The 17762-nt window shown below is 50.0% G+C and overlaps 1 protein-coding gene across 4 annotated transcripts; it reads left to right on the top strand.

The window, feature by feature from the left end:
* The first annotated feature begins 336 nt into the window (after nucleotides 1-336).
* LOC129134270 (calmodulin-regulated spectrin-associated protein 3-like) lies at nucleotides 337-17014 on the top strand. 4 transcript variants are annotated; one of them, XM_077192265.1, is made up of 9 exons: nucleotides 337-611; nucleotides 5623-5888; nucleotides 7593-7727; nucleotides 7812-7916; nucleotides 9967-9999; nucleotides 13253-13300; nucleotides 14048-14186; nucleotides 14863-15002; nucleotides 16957-17014. In XM_077192265.1, exons 1-9 carry the CDS (start codon nucleotides 464-466, stop codon nucleotides 17005-17007), a joined length of 1065 nt encoding a protein of 354 aa, XP_077048380.1. In that variant the 5' UTR covers nucleotides 337-463; the 3' UTR covers nucleotides 17008-17014. The 4 variants fall into 4 exon arrangements, with proteins under 4 accessions (XP_077048380.1, XP_077048381.1, XP_077048382.1 ...); XM_077192266.1 differs by lacking the exon at nucleotides 9967-9999; XM_077192267.1 differs by lacking the exon at nucleotides 13253-13300.
* The last annotated feature ends 748 nt before the right edge of the window (nucleotides 17015-17762 follow it).

The raw sequence follows: 17762 nt of genomic DNA, 5'->3' as shown, positions 1-17762 counted from the left end.
CCAAGCCGAAGCCTTTCCGAGCCTCTACGAACCCACCCGAAGGGGCCGAACCCACCCGAAGGGGCCGAACCCACCCGAAGCCTTTCCGAGGAGGCCGAACCCACCCGAAGCCTCTCCGAGCCCACCCGAAGCCGCCGAACCCACCCGAGCCCACCCGAAGCCTTTCCGAGCCTCACCGAGCCCACCCGAAGCAGCCGAACCCACCCGAAGCCTTTCCGAAGGGGCCGAACCCACCCGAACCTACCCGAAGCCTTTCTGAGGCGGCCGAACCCACCCGAACCCACCCGAGCCCACCCGAAGCCTCTCCGAGCCCACCCGAAGCCGCCGAACCCACCCGAGCCCACCCGAAGCCTCTCCGAGCCCACCCGAAGCGCAGCCGAGCGCAGCCGAAGCCTCCCCGAGCGCACCCGAAGGCGGCGCCGGTGGCCGCGGCGGCCCCGGTGGCCCCGGCGGCGGCCCCGGGATGGTGGCGGCTCCTCCGGCCGCCGCCGCCGCCATGCGCCGCGGGTTCCTGGTGCCCGAGATCCGCCCGCTCGACCAGTACGACGGGAACCGGGCCCGCAGCGCCGCCAGCCTGGCCTGGGCCATCGCCACCGGCTACGGCGGCGCCGGTAGGAGCGGGCGGGGACCGGGGAGGGAGGGGGGGAACGGGGGGGGATGGCGGGGAGGGGGATGGGGAGGGGGGGTCTGAGGTTGTGGGTACGGGGAGGGGTCCCGGTGGTACCGGAGGGGTCCCGGTACCGAGTGCGGGACTGCGGAGGGGTCCCGGTGGTACCGGAGAGGGTCTCGGTATCGAATGCGGGGCGGGTGGTACCGCGTGTGGGACTGGGGAGGGGTCCCGGTGGTACCGGAGGGGTCCCGGTACCGAATGAGAGAGGGCTGGTACCGAGTGCGGAACTGGGGAGGGGTCCCGGTGTTACCGGAGGCGGTCTCGGTACCGAATCTGGGACTGCGGATGGGTCCCGGTACCGAATGGGGGGCGGATGGTGCCGAGACCGGGACTGGGGAAGGGTTCGGGTGGTACCGGAGGGGATCCCGGTGGTACCGGAGGGGGTCTCGGTACCGAATTCGGGACTGGGGAGGGGTCTCGGTATTGAATGGGGAGAGGCTGGTACCGAGTGCGGGACTGGGGAGGGGTCCCGGTGGTACCGGAGAGGGTCCCGGTACCGAATTCGGGACTGGGAGGTGTCTCGGTGTTACCAGAGGGGCTCCGGTACCGAATGGGGGGCGGGTGGTACCGAGTGCGGAACTGGGGAGGGGTCCCGGTGGTCCCGAATGGGGGGTTCCGGTTTTGGGGAGGGGTCCCGGTGGTCTCGAATGGGGGGTTCCGGTATTGGGGAGGGGTCCCGGTGGTCCCGAATGGGGGATTCCGGTACCGGGGAGGGTCCCGGTGGTCCCGAATGGGGGATTCCGGTATTGGGGAGGGGTCCCGGTGGTCCCGAATGGGGGGTTCCGGTATTGGGGAGGGGTCCCGGTGGTACCGGAGGGGTCTCGGTGGTCCCGAATGGGGGGTTCCGGTTTTGGGGAGGGGTCCCGGTGGTCCCGGTGGTCCCCGGTTGAAGGGGGGGCGGGGCCGATGCCGGTGCCGCCATTGATTGCGGGGGGGGTTTTAATTTGGGGAGGGGTCCCGGGATTTCCCCTCCCCTCCCCCCCCCCCCCCCTCGGGCGCTTTTGTTGCAGTCAATGGAGGGGGGGGGCGGCTGTGACGTCACAGCGCTGTGACGTCACAGGGCCGGGGAGCCGCCCCCTGCGGTGCTGGTGGGGGGGGGGGGGGGAGGGAGGGGTCGCCCCCTCCCCCAAAAGAGGAAACCCCCAGGGGAATTTTGGGAAACGCCCCCAGGTGATTTAGGAACCTCCCCCAGGTGTTCCCCCCCAGGTGAATTTTGGGAACCCCCCCCCCCCCCCCCCCAGGTGATTTAGGAACTCCCCCCCCCAGGTGTTTTGGGGTCCCTTCAGGTGTATTCTGGGACCCCCCCCCCCAGGTGTTTTTGGGACCCTCCCCAGGTGATTTAGGATCCCCCCCCCAGGTGTTCCTCCCCCAGCTGTTTTTGGGACCCCCAACAGGTGATTTAGGACCCCCCCCAAGATGAATTTTGGGACCCCCCCCAGGTGTTTTTGGGGACCCCCCCAGCTGATTTAGGATCCCCCCCTGTGACCCCTCCAGGTGGTTTTTGGGGAGCCCTCCAGGTGATTTAGGAACTCCCCAGGTATTTTTAGGATTGCCCAGGTGATTTAGGACCCTCAGGTGCATTTTGGGACCCTCCCCCAGGTGTTTTTGGGGACCACTCCAGGTGTTTTAGGGACCCCCCAGGTGATTTAGGACCCTCCCAGGTGTATTTTGGGACCCCCTCAGGTATTTTTGGGACCCCCCCCAGGTGATTTAGGACGCCCCCAGGTGAATTTTGGACCCTCCCAGGGGTCAAAGTCCCCTCCCCTCCCCCCCCTCAATCGCCCTTTGGCCAGGAGTGGGCGGGGCCAGGAGTGGGCGGGGCCAGGATGGGGGGAGCCAATCACACCTGGGGAGGGGGCGGGGCCAGGCGAGGCTCCCACGGCTGCCCCGGGTCACGTGACCGTCCCCAGGTGTCCCCTCTGGGCGTGGCCACTCCCCCTCCCCCACCTGTGGGCGTGGCCCCGCCCCTCCCCCACCCCATGGAATCTGCCCCTCCCCCACCCGGGGCCGGGATTTTGGGGGAGGCTCAGGGGGGTCCTCCAGGGCCATTTTGGGGTCTCAACGTTCGATTTTGGGATCTCCATGAGGAATTTTGGGATCTCCAGGGTAAAATTTGGGGTCTCCAGGTTTCAATTTGGGGGCGTCCAGCGTCAGTTTTGGGGTTTCCATGACCAATTTTGGGGTCTGCAGGGGCAGTTTTGGGATCTCCAGGGTGAATTTTGGGGTCTGCATGATGAATTTTGGGGTCTCCAGCGTCAGTTTTGGGGTTTCCATGACCAATTTTGGGGTCGGCAGGAGCAGTTTTGGGGTTTCCATGACCAATTTTGGGGTCGGCAGGAGCAGTTTTGGGTTCTTCACCAATTTTGGGGTCTCCTGGATCAATTTTGGGGTTTCCAGGATCAATTTTGGGATCTTGACCAATTTTGGGCTTTCCAGGGTGAATTTTGGGGTCTCCATGACCAATTTTGGGGTCTCTTTGGCCACTCTTGGGGTCTCCTGGATCAATTTTGAGGTCTTGACCAATTTTGGAATCTCCACGCTCAATTTTGGGGTCTTGACCAATTTTCGGGTCTTCAGGGTCAATTTTGGGGTCTCTGTGGTCACTCTTGGGGTCTCCATGGTCGGTTTTGGGGTCTCCATGGTCGGTTTTGGGGTCTCCATGACCATTGAGGTTCCATGAGGTCTTTGGGGGTCTCAGTGGTCGTTGCTGGGGTCTCCATGACCATGGTTGGGGTCTCCATGACCAATTTTGGGGTCTCCAGGGTCGATTTTTGGGTCTCCATGGCCAATTTTGGGGTCTCCATGGCCGGTTTGGGGTCTCCAGGGTCATTTTTGGGATCGCCATGGTCAATTTTGGGGTCTCCATGACCACTGAGGTTCTCTGTGGTCCTTGGTGGTCCCAGTGGTCGTTGCTGGGGTCTCCATGACCATGGTTGGGGTCTCCATGACCAATTTCGGGGTCTCCAGGGTCATTTTTGGGGTCTCCATGGTTTAGGGAGTCTCCATGACCATGGTTGGGGTCTCCATGGTTGGTTTGGGGTCTCCATGACCACTGAGGTTCCGTGTGGTCCTTGGTGGTCCCAGTGGTCGTTGCTGGAGTCTCCAGGATCATTTTTGGGGTCTCTGTGGCCAATTTTGGGGTCTCCATGACCAATTTTGGGGTCTCCATGGTTTAGGGGCTGTCCATGACCAATTTCGGGGTCTCCATGACCAATTTTGGGGTCTCTGTGGCCAATTTTGGGGTCTCCAGGGTCATTTTTGGGGTCTCTGTGGCCAATTTTGGGGTCTCCATGACCACTGAGGTTCCGTGTGGTCCTTGGTGGTCCCAGTGGTCGTTGCTGGGGTCTCCAGGATCATTTTTGGGGTCTCCATGGTCGGTTTTGGGGTTCCTGTGACCACTGAGGTTCCGTGTGGTCCTTGGGGGTCTCAGTGGTCATTGCTGGGGTCTCCAGGGTCATTTTTGGGGTCTCCAAGGTCAATTTTGGGGTCTCCATGACCACTGAGGTTCCGTGTGGTCCTTGGTGGTCCCAGTGGTCGTTGCTGGGGTCTCCTGGGGTTTATGGTGGGTCCGTGCTGGGTCAGTGTCCGTCTGTCCGTGCTGGGTCAGTGTCCGTCTGTCCGTGCTGGGTCAGTGTCCGTCTGTCCATGCTGGGTCAGTGTCCATCTGTCCATGGTTGGTCAGTGTCCATCTGTCCATGCTGGGTCAGTGTCCATCTGTCCATGGTTGGTCAGTGTCCGTCTGTCCATGCTGGGTCAGTGTCCGTCTGTCCATGGCTGGGTCAGTGTCCGTCTGTCCATGGTTGGTCAGTGTCCGTCTGTCCATGGTTGGTCAGTGTCCGTCTGTCCATGCTGGGTCAGTGTCCATCTGTCCATGGTTGGTCAGTGTCCGTCTGTCCATGCTGGGTCAGTGTCCGTCTGTCCATGCTGGGTCAGTGTCCGTCTGTCCATGGTTGGTCAGTGTCCGTCTGTCCATGGTTGGTCAGTGTCCGTCTGTCCGTGCTGGGTCAGTGTCCGTCTGTCCATGGTTGGTCAGTGTCCGTCTGTCCATGCTGGGTCAGTGTCCGTCTGTCCATGGTTGGTCAGTGTCTGTCTGTCCGTGCTGGGTCAGTGTCCGTCTGTCCATGCTGGGTCAGTGTCCGTCTGTCCATGCTGGTCAGTGTCCGTCTGTCCATGCTGGGTCAGCGTCCGTCTGTCCATGGCTGTCAGTGTCCATCTGTCCATGCTGGGTCAGTGTCCGTCTGTCCATGCTGGGTCAGTGTCCGTCTGTCCATGCTGGGTCAGTGTCCGTCTGTCCATGGTTGGTCAGTGTCCGTCTGTCCATGCTGGTCAGTGTCCGTCTGTCCATGGTTGGTCAGTGTCCGTCTGTCCATGGTTGGTCAGTGTCCATCTGTCCATGCTGGTCAGTGTCCGTCTGTCCATGGTTGGTCAGTGTCCGTCTGTCCATGCTGGTCAGTGTCCGTCTGTCCATGGTTGGTCAGTGTCCGTCTGTCCGTGCTGGGTCAGTGTCCGTCTGTCCATGGTTGGTCAGTGTCCGTCTGTCCATGCTGGGTCAGTGTCCGTCTGTCCATGGTTGGTCAGTGTCCATCTGTCCGTGCTGGGTCAGTGTCCGTCTGTCCATGGCGGGTCAGTGTCCGTCTGTCCGTGCTGGGTCAGTGTCCATCTGTCCGTGATGGGTCCCAGATGACCTTTGACCACAACAATCCCAGTTTTAACCCTTTCCCTCCCATTTTTAACCCTTTCTTCCCCATTTTAACCCTTTCTCTCCCATTTTTAACCCTTTCTTCCCCATTTTAACCCTTTCTCTCCCATTTTTAACCCCTTCCATCCCATTTTTTTCCCCCCACATTCACCTCTTTATTTTAATTTTTTTTCGCCTTTTTTCCCCCCCCAAATCCCCCCTTTTTAACCCAAATCTCCCCTTTTTTTTCCTCCTCTCCCCTCTCCCACCCCAGCCAACGTCCCCGAGGAGCTCCGGGACCCGTTTTACACCGACCAATACGCGCAGGAGCACCTGAAGCCGCCCGTGGAGCGCCTCCTGCTGGCCACCGACATTTACTGCAGGGCCTGGAGCCACGCCCTGGCCACGCCCCCCGGGCTGGCCACGCCCCCCGCGGACCTGGGGGCGCTGCTGGCGCTGCTGGCGGGGCGGGGCCTCCCCCCCACCCTGCAGGGGGTCCCGGTGCGAGCGCAGGACCTGCAGCAGAAACCGATCCGGATGGTACTGGGAGCACTGGGAGGGACTGGGATGGACTGGGGGGGTACTGGGAGCACTGGGAGGGACTGGGAGCACTGGGAGGGACTGGGAGGGGAGACTGGGAGCACTGGGAGGGACTGGGAGGGGATTGGGGGGGTACTGGGAGCACTGGGAGGGACTGGGAGGGGATTGGGGGGGGAGACTGGGAGCACTGGGAGGGGTTTGGAGGGGACTGGGAGGGCATATTGGTGTGACTGGGAGCACTGGGAGGGGAGACTGGGAGTACTGGGAGGGACTGGGATGGACTGGGAGCACTGGGAGGGACTGGGAGCACTGGGAGGGGAGAATGGGATGGACTGGGATGGACTGGGAGCAGAGACTGGGAGCACTGGGATGGACTGGGAGTGGAGACTGGGAGCACTGGGAGGGACTGGGAGGGACGGGAGCAGAGACTGGGAGCACTGGGATGGACTGGGATGGACTGGGAGCAGAGACTGGGAGCACTGGGAGGCACTGGGAGGGGGGACTGGGAGCACTGGGAGGGACTGGGAGCGGAGACTGGGAGCACTGGGAGGGGAGAATGGTGTTACTGGGAGCACTGGGAGGGACTGGGAGCGGAGACTGGGAGCACTGGGAGGGGAGAATGGTGTTACTGGGAGCACTGGGAGGGACTGGGAGGGGATTGCGGGGATACTGGGAGCACTGGGAGGACTGGGAGGAGTTTGGAGGGGACTGGGACTGGATACTGGTGGGACTGGGAGCACTGGGAGGGGGTACTGGTGTTACTGGGAGCACTGGGAGGGGTACTGGTATTACTGGGAGGGGTTTGGGGGGGTACTGGTGTGACTGGGAGGGGTTTGGGGGGGGTACTGGTGTTACTGGGAGGCACTGGGAGGGGTTTGGGGGGGTACTGGTCTTACTGGGAGGGGTTTGGGGGGGTACTGGTGTTACTGGGAGCACTGGGAGCCGCCTGTGGCCCCCCCCCCATTAATCTCATTAAGGCTCAGCCGCTTTAATTGGCTGTAATTGGCTTTAATTGGCTTTAATTGGCTCAGGCCAATCCCATTAACCCTCCCCGCCCCGTGGCCACGCCCCTTTCACGGACCACGCCTATCACTCATGACCACGCCCATTTGTTGTTGGCCACGCCCCCTCCCGATTGGCCACGCCCACCCCGGGGAGGCCTGGGAGGGCGGGGGAGGCACCGGGAGCCCCAAAATGCCACAAAATGTCCCCAAATCTCCCCCAAAATGCCCCAAAATCCCCCAAAAATGCCCAAAAATCCCTCAAAAATGCCTCAAAATCCCCCAAATCTCCTCAAATTTCCCCTAAACTCCCCCAAAATCCCCCAAATCCCCCCAAGTTCTCCCAAATCCTCCCGAAATGCCTCAAAATTCCCCCAAATTTCCCCCAAATCCCAAAATTTCCCCCAATTTTCCCCCCACCAGGTCCCCAAACCCCCAAATTTTCCTCCCCTGGACCCCAGAACCCCAAAGTTTTCCCCCAAATCCCCAAATTTTCCCACAAAAACCCAAAATCTTCCCTCAGATTTCCCCCTCCAAGTCTCCCAAACCCCCAAATTTTCCTCCCCTAGACCCCAAAACCCCCAATTTTTCCCCCTCAAACCCCAAATTTTCTTCAAAAACCCCAATTTTCCCCTCAAAAAAACCCCAATTTTTTTCCCCAAATCCCCAAATTTTTCCCAAAAACCCCAAAATTTCCCTGCAGGGCGCCCACCTGGCCCTGATCGATTCCCTCATGGCCGCCTTTGTCACCGAGGCCACCCGAAATTTGGGGACCCCCCCTGGAGCACCCTCGGGACCCCAGTCCTGGGAACCCAAAATTTTGGCCTGGTTGGAGACGGTGAGTTGGAATTTTGGGAGGTTTTGGGGTTTTTTTTTGGGGTGAAAAAGGGGAAAAATTGGAATTTTTGGGGTCTTTTTTTAGGTGAATCGGAAGCTGCAGGAAAGCAGCGAAAAGGAGGGGGGGGGGACAGCCCCGAATTTGGGGGTCCCCGAGAGCTCCACGGCACCCCCGGGATGCAGCCACAAGGTAAAAAAATCAAAAATAAAATTATTCCAAAAATCCCCCATAAAATGCGCCAAAAAATCACAAAGAATCATTAAAAATCCCCCCTAAAAAATCAAAATAATTCCCAAAAAAATCTCCAAAAATCGGCAAAAAAATCATAAAAATGTCTCACAAAAAATCCCTAAAAACGTCTTCAAAACATCGACAAAAATGCCCCAAAACCAGAAAAAAATTGCTCTGAAAAAATAAAAAAGGTCCCAAAAATCCCTCCAAAAAAATTACCAAAAAACACAAAAATTCCCAAAAAATCCCCCCCAAAAAATCACAAAAATCCCCAAAAAATCCCTCAAAAAAATCACAAAAAACCACAAAAATCCCAAAAAAATCCCTCCAAAAATCACCCAAAAAATCACAAAATATCCCCCCAAAAATCCCAGAAATTAAAAAAAAAAAAAAAAATTAAAAAATCCACATAAAAATCATTAAAAATTCCCCAAAAATTCCCAAAAATCATCAAAAAAATCCACAAAAAATCATTAAAAATACCAAAAAAAATCCCCAAAAAACTCCAAAAACTACCCAAAAACACCCTTAAAAATTACTGAAAAATTCCCAAAAAAAATCACGAAAAAACCACAAAAATGGTTTAAAAATTCCAAGTAAAATGCTCAAAAATCACCCAAAAATCCTAAAAAATTCCCAAAGAATCCACAAAAAATACCTAAGAAAGTCTCCCAACATTTCTAAAAAGGTCAAAACAAATTACAAAAAACTTCCAAAAAATTCCCCCTGAAAATCCTAAAAAAATCCCCAAAAATCACCAAAAATTCACAAAAAAATCCCCCAAAAATCCTAAAAAAATCTAAAAAAATCCCAAAAAATCTTTTAAAAAATCACCAAAAATTGCTAAAAAGTACCTTCAACATTTCTAAAAAAAATTTTTAAAAGCTCCAAAAATTTCCAAAAAATCACAAAAAAAATCCTAAAATATCCCAAAAAAATCCCAAAAATATCTTTTAAAAATTCCCAAAAATCACCAAAAATTCACCAAAAATCCTAAAAAAATCTAAAAAGAATTCCCCAAAAATCTTTAAAAAATCAGCAATAATTTAAAAAAAAGACCTACAAAATTTCTAAAAAAATTTTTAAAATTACGAAAAAGTTCCAAAAAATCCCCTCAAAAAATCCTAAAAAAATCCCAAAAAATCACCAAAAATTCACAAAAAAATCCTAAAAAAATCTTTAAAAATCTAAAAAAATCCTAAAAAATCTAAAAAAAATCCCAAAAAAATCTAAAAAAAAATCCCAAAAATTCACCCAAAAATCCCCAAAAAATCCTAAAAAAATCTAATAAAAATCCTAAAAAAAATCTAAAAAAAAATCCTAAAAAATATTTTTAAAAATCCCAAAAAATCACCAAAAATTCACAAAAAAATCCCCAAAAAATCTTTAAAAAATCAAAAAAAAATCCCCAAAAATCACCAAAAATTCACAAAAAAATCACAAAAAATACTAACAAAAATACTAAAAAAATCCCCAAAAAATCACCAAAAATTCACATAAAAATCCCCAAAAAATCCTAAAAAAATACTAAAAAAAGTCCCAAAAAATCACCAAAAATTCACAAAAAAATCCCAAAAAATCCTAAAAAATATTTTAAAAAATCCCAAAAAATCACCAAAAATTCACAAAAAAATCCCCAAAAAATCTTTAAAAAAATCAAAAAAAATCCCCAAAAATCACCAAAAATTCACAAAAAAAATCACAAAAAATACTAACAAAAATACTAAAAAAATCCCCCAAAAATTCACAAAAAATACTAAAAAAATCCCCAAAAAATCCCCAAAAATTCACAAAAAAATCCCCAAAAAATCTTTAAAAAATCTAAAAAAAATCCCAAAAAATCACCAAAAATTCACAAAAAATCCCCTAAAAAATCCCCTTTTTCTTTCTCCAAAAATCCCCATTTTTCCCTTTCTGTCTGTGCTGGGTGTTGGGAGTCGCTTGGTGCCATTTGGGGACCCCTCCCCAAACGGGGCCCCCCCTTTGCTGACCCCCCCTCTTTTCTCAGTGTCCCACCCGCTGGTACTGGAAGTTGGTGCCCGTAAGTGGGGGCTGAGCTCTGGCCCAAAATTCCCTTTTTTTACCCCAAAAATGGCCGGAAAAACCACCAAAAAAATCCTGAAAAATTCAGCCAAAAAATCCCAAAATATCTTCTGGAGAATTCCCCAAAAAATCCCCAAATAAATCCTGAAAAAATGGGGGAAAATCACCCAAAAGTCCCCCCAAGATCCCACCAAAAATCCTTAAAAAATACTTTAAAAATTCCCAAAAAGTCCCAAAAAATCCACAAAAAATCCCCAAAAAAATCCCCCAAAATTACCAAAAATTCACCAAAAATCCCCCAAAAATCCTAAAAAAATCTCAAAAAAATCTCAAAAAAATCCTTTAAAAATTCCAAAAGATCACCAAAAATTCACATAAAAATCCCCAAAAAATACTAAAAAAATCCCAAAAAATCACCAAAAATTAACATAAAAATCCCAAAAAAATCCTAAAAAAATCACCAAAAATTCACAAAAAATCCCAAAAAATACTAAAAAAAATCTAAAAAAAAATCTAAAAAAAATCCTTTAAAATTCCAAAAAATCACCAAAAATTCACAAAAAAATCACAAAAAATCACCAAAAATCGGCAAAAAATTCCCAAAAAAGTCCTAAAAAATCTAAAAAAAAATCACCAAAAATTCACATAAAAATCCCCAAAAAATCCTAAAAAATACTAAAAAAATCACCAAAAATTCACAAAAAACTCCAAAAAATACTAAAAAAAAAAACCTAAAAAAAAATCCCAAAAAATCACCAAAAATTCACAAAAAATCCTCAAAAAATCCTAAAAAAAATCCCAAAAAATCACCAAAAATTCACAAAAAATCCCCCAAAAAATCCCCTTTTTTTCCCCCCAAAATCCCCATTTCTCCCTTTTCTGTCTCTGCTGCCCCCGGGTGTTGGGAGTCGCTTGGTGCCATTTGGGGACCCCTCCCCAAACGGGGCCCCCCCTTTGCTGACCCCCCCTCTTTTCTCAGTGTCCCACCCGCTGGTACTGGAAGTTGGTGCCCGTAAGTGGGGGCTGAGCTCTGGCCCAAAATTCCCTTTTTTTACCCCAAAATTTCACCCCCAGATCCTTCCCCGCCTGTTCCAACCCATCCCAGATTTTTGGGGGGTTCCAAAAATTCCAAAACCCCCCCAGAATTTGGTAGGAATGGGAGCTCCAGGTGGGAAGTGGGAGGGTTGAGGGATGCTAAGGGGGGGAAAAAATGGGGAAAAATTGGAATAAAATTTAAAAGAAAAGTGGGAAAAAATGTTTTAAACGTCTCAAAAATTATTAGGAAATGATTGCACAAAACTGTTTTAAAAACTGGTGAAAATATTTGAAAAATTTGGAAAATATTCAGAAAATTGTTTGGGAATGATTGCAAAAAAAGTGAAAAAAATTGGGTAAAGTATTCCAAAAATATTGGGGAAAAAAATTTTAAAAATTGGAAAAATGTTTTAATAAATTGGAAGAAATATATTAAAGAATATGGGAAAAATTGCAAATTATTTGGGAAAAAGTTCAAAAATTAATTGGAACAGTATTTTTAAAAAGTGGAAAAAATATTGTGAAAAAATTTGAAAATATTCAGAAAATTATTTGGGAATGATTGCAAAAAACGTGAAAAAAAATTGAAAAGAATTGGGTAAAGTATTCAAAAAATATTGGGAAATATTCAAAAATATGTGGGAAAAATAAAAAAATAATTGGGGAAATATTTGTAAAAATTGGAAAAAATAGTGCAAAAAAATTGGGAAAAAATCAGAAAAATTTCCCAAAAATTTGGGAATAAAATTCTAAGATATTAAAAAACTATTGGGAATAAAATTGGGGAAAACTTCCAGAAAAAAATTCCAACAAATTTGGAAAAAAGAAATGGAAAAAAAAGAGAAAAAAAAATCCAAAATTAATGCAGAAATTTTGGAAGGAAATTCCCAAAAACTGGAGAATAAAATTCTCAGAAATGGAAATAAATTAGAAAAAAAATTCTTTTAAATTAAAAAAAAAAAATCCAGGAAAAAATTTAAAAAAACTGGAAAGAAGTCCAAAAAAACAAAAAATTGAAAACATTCAAAAAAATTTGGGAAAAAATTCTTCAGAAATGTCAAAAAAAAATTTAAAATTGGAAAAAATTGCTTAATTTTTTTTTTTTTTTTTAATTCTGAAAAAATACAAAAAAGATTCGGGAAAAGAATTGGAAAAAATTCTCAAAAATCTCCAAAAATTCCCCCAAATTTTGGGGTTTCTGGGACCCCCCCCAGCATCCTCCCCTCCCCCCCCCTTTTCTGTGTCTTGTCTCGAATTTTGGGGAGGGGGGAGGGGCACGAAGCTGCATGGAGGGGGCGGGGCATGCAAATGAGTGTCACCGTATGCAAATGAGTGGGTGGGGCATGAAATGTGGGCGTGGCTTGGGGAGCCCTCACGTTTTAGGCGCCATTTTGGGGATTTTTTTCAGATTTTTTTTTCCCTTTTTTTTCTTTCTTCTCTCTCAATTTTTTAAATTTTTGGGGTCCCCTCCTCATTTTTGGGGTCCCTTTTCCTTTTTCCTTTTTTTTAATCCTTTTTTTCCCCCTTTTCCCCCCTTTTTTTTTGCATTTTCCTTCAAATTTTTCAAATTTTCCCAAATTTCTTCCCAATTATTCTAAATTTTTCCCAGTTTTCTCTGCTCCCAATATTTTGTAGCCCTCTCACCAACTTTAGGATTTTCTTTCCTTTTTTTTCCCCTTTTTAATTTTTTCCCTATTTTTTTCCCATTTTTTTCCTCATTTTTCCTCATTTTTTCCCTTTTTTTCCCAATTTTCCCCAAATTTTCACTGCCCTTCATTTTTAGGGGCCCCCTCACCAATTTTAGGCTCTTCTTTTCTTTTTTCCCCTTTAAATTTATTTTTTTCCCATTTAAAAAATATTTTCCCCGATTTTTTTCTCATTTTTTTTCCTCATAGTCCCCCATTTTTCCCAAAAATTTCCAATTTTTTTCCAATTTTCCCTACCCCTCATTTTTTGGGGTGCCCTTTCCATTTTTTGGGGGGTTTTTTTCTTTCTTTAAATCCATTTTCCCTCAATTTTTAAAATATTTTCCTCCATTTTTTTACTTTTTTTTTTCCTCATTTTTTCCCAATTTTTCCCCAAAATTTCCAATTTTCTCCCAAATTTTCCCTACCCCCCATTTTTTGAGGCTCTCTTTCCATTTTTTGGGGTCCCATTTTCATTTTCTGGCTCCCAGGGGGGGTTTTGGGGCCCCCCTGACTCTGTTTTTCCCACAGCACGCCATCGCCTTCTGTTTGAAGGAATCGGGGAATAAACCTCCGGTGGTAAGGACCCCCCCAAAATCCAAAATTTGGCATGGGGGCACCCCCAGACCCCTCCCCAAAATCCAGGACCCCCCCCAAAAAAAATTTCACCCCAAAACCCCCAGTTTTGTGGGATTTTTGGGGGCATTTTTAGGGGTTTTTAAGGGTATTTAAGGGTGGGACCCCCCAAAAATTTTGCCCTTCCCCCAAAAATTTGGGGTCCTTGCAAAAAAATTTGGGGTCCCCTCCCCTGCATGTTCCTGTTTTGGGGGGGTGGGAGGAATTTTGGGGGATCTGGGGGTTCCAGGAGGGTTTTTGGGCTCACCTTGACTCTTTTTTAAGGGAATTCCTCCATTTTGGGAGGGTTTGGTGTCCCCTCCTTTGGAATTTTGGGGGGTCCCCAACCCCTCCCTAAATTGGGGGAATTTTGGGGACCCTTCCCTTTATAATTCGGGGGTGTTTCCCCCAAATTTGGGGCCCCATTTTTGATATTTTTGGGGTGATTTTGGGGGAATTTTGGGGTTCCCACCCTGAGGGGATTTGCGGACTCTTCCATTGCTATTTTTGGGCGGGGGGGATCCCTTTTCTGTGGGGTGGGATTTGGGGCAAATTTGGGGGGGTCCTGCCACTTTTAGGGTGGTTTTGGGGGTTTTGGGGTCCCCTTTTTTTATTTTTTGGGGGAGCCCTTCCACTTTGGGGGGGTTTGAAGAGGTTTTGGGATTTTGAGGACCTCCTTGACTCCCCCCTCTCCCAATTTTTCCCGCCAAGATTCGGTACCGGAAGGACAAGGGAGCTCCTCCGGCGCCTCCCCCATTCCCGCCTGTGAGGGGGCTGCAGGATTTGGCCAGCGGGGGCGTCCTGGCGGCCGCCATCCACTTCTACTGCCCCCAATCCCTGCGCCTCGAGGGTAAGGAGGGACTTTGGGGGGAAATTTAGGGGATTTGGGTTTTTTTTTTGGGGTCCTGTGGATGCAGGAATCCTCTAGGGGGCGCTGTGGTGCGGCTGGACCGGACCAATCTGAGGGGGGACATGGCAGGGGTTCCATAGGGAAATCAGGGAGTTCCATGGGGAGAGTGTTAATAGGGGGACATGGGGGGGGGTCTTTGAGAGGTTTTTAGGGGAATTATGGGTCTATTAGGGGGTTCTGAAGGATTTTTGGGGTCTTTTTTGGGGTGTGACCCCCGCCCCCAATTCTGGAATTTTCCAGCGATCCGGACCAGCCCAACTTGAGGGCGCCATGGGGGGATCCCATGGGGAAAATAAGGGGGGACAGTTCCAATAGGGAAACACAGGGGAGTCTTTGGGGGGTTATGTGTCAATGGGAGGGTTATGGAGGGGAATCTGAGGGGTTTTTGGAATCTTTTTTGGGGTGTGACCCCCACCCCCAATTCTGGAATTTTCCAGCGATCCGGACCAGCCCAACTTGAGGGCACCATGGGGAGGTCCCGAGTTGAAAACAAGAGCAAAACTTGGGGTCCTAAAGGGGGAACCCCAATGAGGGGTACAGGGAAGTCCCATAGAGGAGGGGCTCCGGGAGGGATTTTGGGGTGCAACCCCCATTTTTTTCCTCTGGAATTTTCCAGAAATCCGCCTTGGGGCTCCGCTGGCGCTCCCGGACCGGCTGCACAACCTGGGGCTCGTGCGCGACTTCGGCGCGCGCCACCTGCGCACGCGCTGCCCCCTGGCCGTGGAGGACCTGCTCTACATGGCGCCGGCCCTGAAGGTAAAAACTGGGATAAATTGGGTTAAACTGGGATAAATTAGGTTAAACTGGGTGGGGAGTGGGTGAAACTGGGGGGGACTGGGGGAAACTGGGAGGGAATGGGGGCAATGAAGGCAATGGGGCAACATGGCGGCCACCCTGAGGGGAAAACTGGGAAAAAAAAGGGACAAACTGGGGAAACTGGGTTAAACTGGGCGAGGAGTGGGTGAAACTGGGAGGGGACTGGGTAAAACTGGGGGAAAGTGGGAGTGAATGGGGGCAATGAGAGCAATTGGAACAACGGAGCAACATGGCAGCTGCCCTGAGGGGGAGACTGGGGAGAAACTGGGTTAAACTGAGATAAACTTGGAGAAACTGGGACAAACTGGAGAAACTGGTCAAACTGGGTGGACTGGGAGGGACTGGGAGCAAGTGAGGGCAATGGAGGAACATGGCGGCCAGTTCTGATGGGGAAACTGGGTTAAAATGGGGAAAACCCGGTTAGACTGAGGAGAAACTGGGAGAAACTGTGAAAACTGAGGCAAACGGGGATAAACTGGGGGAAACTGGGGGAAATTGGGTTAAACTGGGCTAACTGGGAAAAATTTTGTGAACTGGGAGGGACTGGAAGCAATGAGGGCAATGGGGCAAAATGGCCGCCAATCCTGAGGGGAAAACTGGGTTAAACTGGGATAAACTGGGGAGAAACTGGGACAAACTGTGAGAAAGTGTGGGAAACTGGGATAAACTGGTAGAAACTGGGGGAAATTGGGATAAACTGGGAGAAATTTGGTGAACTGGGAGGGACTGGAAGCAATGAGGGCCAAGGGACAAAATGGCCGCCAATCCTGAGGGGGAAACTGGGATAAACTGGGGAGAAACTGGGACAAACTGTGAGAAAATGTGGGAAACTGGGATAAACTGGTAGAAACTGGGGCAAATTGGGAAAAACTGGGCAAACTGGGAGAAATTTGGTGAACTGGGAGGGACTGGAAGCAATGAGGGCCAAGGGACAAAATGGCCGCCAATCCTGAGGGGAAACTGGGATAAACTGGGGAGAAACTGGGATAAACTGTGAGAAAATGTGGGAAACTGGGATAAACTGGTAGAAACTGGGGGAAATTGGGAGAAACTGAGGGAAACTGTGAGAAATTCGGTGAACTGAGAGGGACTGGAAGCAATGAGGGCCATGGGACAAAATGGCCGCCAATCTGAGGGGAAAATGGGATAACTGGGGATAAACTGTGAGAAAATGTGGGAAACTGGGGTAAACTGGTAGAAACTGGGGGGAAATTGGGATAAACTGGGGATAAACTGTGAGAAAATGTGGGAAACTGGGGTAAACTGGTAGAAACTGGGGGAAATTGGGATAAACTGGGCAAACTGGGAGAAACTGAGGGAAACCTGGGAGAAATTTGGTGACTGAGAGGGACTGGAAGCAATGAGGGCCATGGGACAAAATGGCCGCCAACCCTGAGGGGGAAACTGGGATAAACTGGGACAAACTGTGAGAAAATGTGGGAAACTGGGATAAACTGGTAGAAACTGGGGAAAATGGGGATAAACTGGGCAAACTGGGAGAAACTGAGGGAAACTGGGAGAAATTTGGTGAACTGGGAGGGGACTGGAAGCAATGAGGGCCATGGGACAAAATGGCCGCCAATCCTGAGGGGAAAACTGGGTTAAACTGGGACAAACTGTGAGAAAATGTGGGAAACTGGGATAAACTGGTAGAAACTGGGGAAAATGGGGATAAACTGGGCAAACTGGGAGAAACTGAGGGAAACTGGGAGAAATTTGGTGGACTGGGAGGGACTGGAAGCAATGAGGGCCATGGGACAAAATGGCCGCCAATCCTGAGGGGGAGAATTGGGATAAACTGGGAGGGATTGGGGGGTACTGGGAGGATACTGGGGGACACTGGGGGATACTGGTCCATACTGGGAACCCCCCCTGACCCCTCCTGTGCCCCCAGTTGAACGTGGGGGCCTTCCTGGCCGAGCTGTTCCTGTGCTTCGAGTGCTGAGACCCCCTTTGTCACCCCCCGCAGCTGGGGGGGACCTCAGGTACGAGGGGACCCCAAATTTGGGGAGGGGACCCCAAATTTTGGGGGGGGGGGAGGGTCAGACCCTAAAAATGGGGAAGGAGTCCCAAAATTTGAAGCTTAAAATTGAGGGGAAGGGACTGAAAGGACCCAAAATTTGGGGAGGGGTCAGGTAGGGGAGTCCCCAAATTTGGAGGGAATTAGGAAGGGGAGACCCCAAATTTTGGGGGGGTCAGAACCTAAAAATGGGCAGGGGGTCCCAAAAATTTGGAGCCTAAAACTGAGGGGGAGGGACTGAAAGGACCCAAAATTGGGGGGGTCAGGAAGGGGAGACCCCAAATTTTGGGGAGGGGTCAGGTAGGGGAGTCCCAGATTTGGAGGGAATTAGGAAGGGGAGACCCCCAAATTTTGGGGGGGTCAGACCTAAAAATGGGGAGGGGGTCCCAAATTTTGAAGCCTAAAACTGAGGGGGAGGGACTGAAAGGACCCAAAATTTGGGGAGGGGTCAGGAAGGGGAGACCCCAAATTTTGGGGAGGGTTCCCAAAATTTGGGGGTCCTAAAATGGGGGGATCAAAAGGGGAGGAACCTCGAAAAATGTGGGGAAATGGACCCCAAAATTTTGGGATGATCCCAAATTGGGGAGGGGTCCCCAAAGGGTTTTAGGGTTTGGGGGGGGGGGTCCTGACACCCCAAATTTTGGGGGGGTCCTTCCAATGTTTCCCCTCCCTCCCCCCAG

Source organism: Agelaius phoeniceus, chromosome 32 (genome assembly GCF_051311805.1).
Source record: "Agelaius phoeniceus isolate bAgePho1 chromosome 32, bAgePho1.hap1, whole genome shotgun sequence".
Lineage (NCBI taxonomy): Eukaryota > Metazoa > Chordata > Aves > Passeriformes > Icteridae > Agelaius > Agelaius phoeniceus.
This window is presented reverse-complemented; position numbering and strand designations above follow the sequence as displayed.

Coding starts and splice junctions, on each gene's coding strand:
- LOC129134270 (XM_077192265.1), top strand. CDS start 464: ATGGTGGCGGCTCCTCCGGCCGCCGCCGCCGCCATGCGCCGCGGGTTC. Junction 13,301..14,047: donor CGGGGAATAAACCTCCGGTG/GTAAGGACCCCC, acceptor TTTCCCGCCAAG/ATTCGGTACCGGAAGGACAA. Junction 14,187..14,862: donor CCAATCCCTGCGCCTCGAGG/GTAAGGAGGGAC, acceptor GGAATTTTCCAG/AAATCCGCCTTGGGGCTCCG.